Source organism: Physeter macrocephalus, chromosome 2, assembly GCF_002837175.3.
Source record: "Physeter macrocephalus isolate SW-GA chromosome 2, ASM283717v5, whole genome shotgun sequence".
NCBI lineage: Eukaryota > Metazoa > Chordata > Mammalia > Artiodactyla > Physeteridae > Physeter > Physeter macrocephalus.
Genome location: NC_041215.1, coordinates 65,053,849 through 65,060,789, shown reverse-complemented (window position 1 = coordinate 65,060,789; position 6,941 = coordinate 65,053,849). Strand labels below are relative to the sequence as shown.

The 6,941-nt window shown below is 40.1% G+C and overlaps 1 protein-coding gene across 1 annotated transcript in view; it reads right to left on the bottom strand.

Moving 5' to 3' along the window:
• Positions 1-1,693: 1,693 nt before the first annotated feature.
• The window catches only part of DAPL1 (death associated protein like 1), a 21,593-nt gene continuing 16,345 nt past the window's right edge, over positions 1,694-6,941 (bottom strand). Inside the window, exon 4 of the mRNA XM_007123190.2 lies at positions 1,694-1,891. Coding sequence (XP_007123252.1) covers positions 1,775-1,891 — 117 coding nt within the window. The 3' untranslated portion in view covers positions 1,694-1,774. The remainder of the gene's footprint in view (positions 1,892-6,941) is intronic.

Below are 6,941 nucleotides of genomic sequence, written 5' to 3'. Positions count from 1 at the left end.
CATGTCACCCTCTGGAAAGGCAAATGTAGCAGTGCTGCCATCTTTGCTTCCCATGTGTCTTATCATCCTCCCCAGTTTCCTCCCTGCCATCATCTAGCCCAAATCTTCAGCTTTCCTATTCTAGGTTCAGCTTATATCATCTCTCATAGTTCTCTGCGACTACTACAGTTCTGGTAGCTTCTAGGACAATCATCCTGGTATCACCTTGCTCTCAATACCCTTTCAATGGCTTATTACAAAACCCTGTGTCCATTTTGTCTTCTTCCCATTATGTCACTCCGAGGGTTCAACTGAGGGGTCAGATGTTCTTATGCTTGTATGACAAGGATCAGAAAGGTTGAGTGGCTTGCTTGAGGTTTATGACCTAGTAAGGGTCAGAAGTAGAACCCCAGTTTCCTTATCACAGTCCAGTGTTATACCTAGTACCCACCATCTGGCTTATACTTTGCTACTGTCCCGTGGGAAGTGATGGCTGATCTTGAACTTCTGTGCATTTATTTGCCTTGCAACATTTACCTTTTTGGAATATTTCTGACAATAGTCCCAGAGGACTGGGAACTGAGCTAAGCCAGCGTGGGGTGGTCAGGACTAACTGCCTTATTGATTCATGCTGGCGCTGACTGAAGCTTAATATTGTCTCAAACAGTTCTCTTAATCCTGAAAAAGAGCCAAACAACGCAGGAGAGGAGGTGGGGTGCAACGTCATGACCACTGGGCCTTCGCCAGGTGCCTTTGGATTTCCAGGAATCAGAGACAGTCTTGGCATCAGGTCATACTCCAAGGGCTGTCAACCTGTAAAGTGATGGGCTGGAGTGCTAACCCCTTCCTTGGGTAGAGAGAAATGCTGACTGTTGGATAGCATTATTAGTTAGAGGTGCAGAATGGTGGAACTATGAGTGGCAGCTAACTTCTGTGGGAAAAAAATGTGGTTGTCCCCTACTGCCACCTGAGGATGCTCTTGGCTATTCACCTGTGAGCATATGAAGTGTGTGTGTGTGTGTGTGTGTGTGTGTGTGTGTGTGTGTGTGTCGGAGGGTAGAAGAGCTAGAGCAGGTTTCCCTCTCACCTCCACCTCCAGTTAAAACCAACTTCTATACTCCAACCACAATGTCCTGTAGCATCAGGGCCCCTCAGTTCTAGAGCATCAACTTTGTGGGAGTCCTTGAGCAAATCTCCCCTAAAAACTAGAATTCTACTTTCCGACCTTGATTGCTTTGCAGAAGAGACGATGTCTGTAATAAATCTAATACTTTCATTTTTCCTCACCAAACCTTCAAAACAATGTATTTATGTGGGAAACTGGAAAAGACATTTCACCTCAAGGGAAAACTTGAGCATGTTATACAAACACACTGAGAAGAATCACTCCTTACGTTTGCATAGAATGTTGGCCTTTGCAAGGCTCAGTGTACTGCTTTCTAACCTTTGCCTTCAAGGAGAACTCACTGTGGGTGGAACCACTCAGTCTGCATCAAGGAGAAAAGAGCTTATCCAGGGAGGTGGAGTGGATAGTCCAGTATTCTAGATTCTCCACTTATTCAACAAAATTGCACACGTGAACATCAATGGGATCCTGACTAGGACCAAAATGAGGCCTAGGAATGAACCGAATTTGCAATTTTTGATGCTTTATTAACCTAAAGTCAGAAGAGAAGATATAAAAGCTGTTTTATTTACCAAGAAAGTGCACTAGGCCTGTGGAAAGTTGGTCCTTTTTGCTAAGCTCTCAGATATTAGAGGCAGTTGGCTAGACGGCTGTGTTTTACATCCCAGCTTAACATTTTCGAGGCTGCTGAATAATGTAGATCCTTTTCAGTGGAGTGACCTTCTCCAGAGCAGGTCTGGGTTTTTGATGTGCCATGTGCATTATTGCTGGAAATTTATGGCTGAGCTAAAGGTGAGGAGGAAAGAAAAAAATGAGCATATTGGATCTTTTTGGTCATAAAATATTAAAGTAGTAGAAAACAAAACAGCTGGTCAGAGGAATTTCACAGTTTTGTTTACTTCTTTGATAGTATCTCTTTTCCATACCACCTCTAGCTCTGTATCCATGGATATACTTGTTAACCTGGGTTTTTCCTCATTAGTGTGTTTCTAATTTTTTAAAATTATAAAATATATTATATATAAGATAATTATATAAATTATATATATATGTATGTTTTGAAGTGACATTTTTAAAGGTAGAAATATCTTCATCAGTCCTCCAATATTAGAAATTATTCTGGCACTACTATGCATATACGGAACACTATATGCTAAGAAGGCTATGGGGACATTGAAGAATGTCCTGGGGTGGGGAGGAAGAACGCCTCAGATGTCAGAAGATCAGAAATAAAGAACCTCTGAAAGACGTTAGGAAGAGTTAGGAGTTTTTTAGGTTGAAGTATGTGAAATTGGCCATTTTATAAGGTTCAAATAAACAGTCTGGTAAAGAGAAGGCTGAGGAATGACTTATTACCTTCAGGTAACAAAAGTTCTCACTAGTCATCTCTGCAGAAGACATCTATGAGGAAATGAGCTTAAATAGATTTAAATTAACACAGACTGAGACTCTGACAATAAGAGGAATTTCATATGGAACCAAGAGACCTTATGGAATTTACATTAAGGACAGCTTAAGATGGAAAGGATGCCCAATGTTGCAAGTCTTGCAGGCTTAGTTTTCCTAAGAGGAGAATTTGGACCCAGAGGCCTTTTGGTTCCATTCCAGTTCTTGGTTTTAAAGCCCACTGATTCAATATAAAGGTACCTAAGAACACCTTCCGCAGCCAGCAAGGAAGGGATGCCTCAGCTCACTAGGAATTTAATTTATCACTATTGAACTTAGATGCCCTTGCCTTGACACTCAAATAAAAGGGGAGATAAACTGTTCATGACCCCAAACATCACACTGTTTATAGTTTGTTTGGGCTCTTCTAAGCCAGGGAAAACAGATGTGCCTTACATCACTTCTCAAATGTCCCTAAGCTCTGAGCACACAGCATTCCCTTTCATGTGAAACTTGGCTCCAGAAAGTTCTTTCTTCTTGGTCTTAAAAAAATTAAACATACTGAAAGAATATACACTGAAGTGTTAACAATGATTATCTCTGAGGGGTAGAATTATGGGCAATTCCTAGTCTTTTTCTTTACTTTGCCTTTGTTTCTCTAAAAGTTTTCCTTTACAATGAGAAGGTAAAAGTTATGTAATAATTAAACCCAAGGATGGTCTATGCTGGCATTCTAGTAGAAAGGAAGAAACATAATTGAGGTATTGGCTATAAGTATTACTTTACAATCTAACAAAAGAGGTGCTGATTTATTTTTTTGTCAGATCAGTTATCATCGGGCCACATGACATGCATTTTATAGTGTGGTAAGGGCAGAGTGTTTTGTTTTGTTTTGTTTCTCTTTTAACGTTAGAACCAGAAGGAAACTTAAGAGGTCATTGACTTCAGTAGTTTTCTTCCAGACTAGGTGTCTTTAGTGTCAACTAAAACAGATGGATTATTTCAGGTTAGCTCTATATCACATTCAAGAGATTACAGGTGGGAAGACCTACTTGGCAAGTTACTTAAAGTCAAATGTAAGGTAAAGGGGGGTGAGAAAGGAAATGAACAAATAATTCTGATATAACAGAAATCTGGGCAATTAGCCAAGGTGAGATGGATGGGGCAAGATGACAAGTTGAGAAAGAAGAGAGAAAACCACAATGTTGATTGTTGCTCTTAAGGTGTCAGAGTGATGATGGGTGGAGGTGGGAAAGGAAAGGGGAGAGGAGACGGTGTGTGAGGGCACACTTATTGCTTGATTTGGCACTAACTCATTATTTGATCATTTCCAGGGTTATCTCCACAATTCAGGGGCTACATTTTTTGATCATTTAAAAAATTGCGATAAAATACATATAACATAAAATTTACCATTTCAACAATTTTTAAATACACAGGTTAGCAGCAATACATACACTTACATTGTTGTATGGCCATCACTACCATCCATCTCCAGAACTTTTTCATCATACCAAACTGAAACTCTGTACCCATTAAAGAATAATTCCTCATTACCTCCTCTACCAGCCTTTGGTAACCACCATTCTACCTTCTCTCTCCATGAAATTGACTACTTCATGTATCTCATAAATGTGAAAGCATATAATACTTGTCCTTTTGTGTCTGGCTGATTTCATTTAACATAATGTCTTCAAGATTTATCCATGTTGTAGTATGTGTCAGAATTTCCTTTTTTTAAAAAATATATTTTTATTTATGTATTTATTTGGGTGTGCCGGGTCTTAGTTGCGGCATGTGAATTCTTAGTTGCAGCATGTGGGATCTAGTTCCCTGACCAGGGATCGAACCCAGGCCCCCTGCATTGGGAGCGTGGAGTCTTAGCCACTGGACCACCAGGGAAGTCCCTCCTTCCTTTTTAAGGTTGAATAATATTCCATTGCATGTTTATAGACCACATTTTGTTTATCCATTCAGAAGCTGATGGACACTTGGGTGGCTTCCATCTTTTAACTATTGTGAATAATGTTGTTATGAACACTGTTGCACAAATATCTCTTCAAATTTCTGCTTTTAATTCTTTTGGCTATATATTCAGAAGTAAAATCGTTAGATCATACAGTAATTCAATATTTAATTTTTTGAGGAACTGCCATATTGTTTTCTATAGTGGCTACACCATTTTACATTCTCACCAGGAATGCACAAGGGTTAGGGGCTACCTTTCAACTAAGGCATTTAACTGAGGTTGTAAAAGCTCTGCTCAACTGCTTCTCAAAAGAGGAATGCCACAGATCAGAATGAATGGGAGACTGCCCCTGGGGGCTGTTGGCCATCTGTGAACTGGTCTGGCAAAATTTAGGGGGAAAAAAATCAACAGGATTGAGAAAATAGTGGAAACAATTCCGGCAAGGATAACAGCCTTAGATAAACTGCCCATAATTATTAAACTACAAACGTACAAGGTGCGGAGGGTCAGGGCTTTATAGGAACAGGTGAAAATACAACCAGAGTCAAGTTCTCTTTCTCAAATACCCCACCCCCTCAATCAGGAGCATCCTAATATAGAAAGACTTGGGGGTTGTGGGTGGAGAGTCTATAAAGGGTCTACCTTCAGATGATGGAACTGTAAGTAATAGTCAATCGTTAAATGTCCTGATGCTTTGCTGTAGATTTTATACCAATGGAGATAGGAACATTTTATATTCAAGTCCAGACTAGAAATAAGTAGGAATAGCTTTCTAACCTACAACCTGTGCTTTAGTCTGACATCTTAACTTTGGGGACACTTTGGATTTTTCATCATTAATCTTTGTAAAATGATAGGGTTTGTAGAATGAAAGTTTGTCTGACTCATTAGGGTAAAAGAATCTAGGTTAACCCCACAAGAGAAAGAAGGATATGTGTAAGGATTCTTCCTGGCTGTGGCTCCATCCCATAAGGGGCAAAATATTGAGTTTGGAAAGCAGATCAATAGAAACTTCCACATTGAGAATTTACCTTCATCTTGGGTAGTTGTGACCTCAGAGCCTACATTTTTTGTTTCAGAGAAAAAGTCAAAGAAGTATGGTAAAAGTCTTTATGATTAGAGCTATGAAAGAAATTCTAGAAATCAAAAAGTCACTGGCAGGTTTTGTTTTAGAGCCTGAAGTCAGGTGGTATTAGCAGACTGGCAGCTCTTCCATTCATCTTTCCAGGGTGTTAACTTCCAACTTGAATGTTGGCACTTAGATTTCCACACCCCGTTAAGCAAAGTGCTTAAAACAAAACATTCAGCTTGAGTCAATGAAATTCAAGGATCATCCTACACAGAACAAGAGAAACCTGTTTAGATTTGCAGATGCCTTTGATAGTTTCCTTTCCCCCAGGATCCCATTTCACATACATCTCACTAACTTTGGCCCTGGTGACATAGCTGGCAGCTTGAAAAGTGGCCCCAATTTAACTAGGCTTCAACATTCCACCCCCATCCGCACTATAACCCAACCCCGTTACTAATGGTTTAACTGGATACTTTTATGTTGGGAGAAGCTTCACAACTATTGCCAAACTTAACTTCTGTAACTATCCGGAGAAGGAATATATTTGGCAGTATCATTCTCTCTCATTCCTTGCCTTAAAATAATTAAGTAAACGAGCAATCCTAGATCTCAGGGGAGCTATGTGACTCTAAGGGGTAGACAGAACTTGGTCTAAGACCAGGTCTCCCAGATTTTTATCTTAGAGAGCTTTGGGGTTACACAACCCCTCTTCTGCAGGAATAAACACGTTATGTGGCCTGTCAGTGGGCAACATGAACTCTCTCAGTATTTAGGGTTGGAAGAGGTGGGAAAGACTGACTAGAGAAGAAGGGAGGGTCCTACCTACCTAGAAAGGTAGTGGGGAGTGAAGTCTGTGTGGAGGTGAGTGGGGGAAAGAGTGGAAGGGAAAATTTTAGGCTGCTTCCCACTTAGATTTGTACAATTCCAACCTCTTGGGAATTGTTTTCCAATCTCCCAAATCTTAAACCCTAGGTTGGCTTTAAAGTAGGGTATCCAGACATGATTGGCATATGGATAGAAATTTCCTGCCATGATTGAATGGTTGCTGAGCTCCTATGAATAGGACTATAACTCTCACCGTTTAGGACTCTAAGTTCTTAAACTGGTCTGAGAATTAGCATGGGTTCTAGGAACTAGACATAATTCTAGCTGAGGGCATAAAGGAATGTTAATAAATGCAGAGGCTATGACCCTCATTTCTGCTACTATATTTCTTCTGGCCAGTTGTATATTGTTAGATCTTCATGACAATATATATTGTTGGGAAAATCATTGTAATGCAGATGAAAATTTATCATCAGATATCTATATCTCTCTCTCTTTGTTTTTTTTTTTTTTTTGCGGTACGCGGGCCTCTCACTGTTGTGGCCTCTCCCGTTGTGGAGCACAGGCTCCGGACGCGCAGGCTG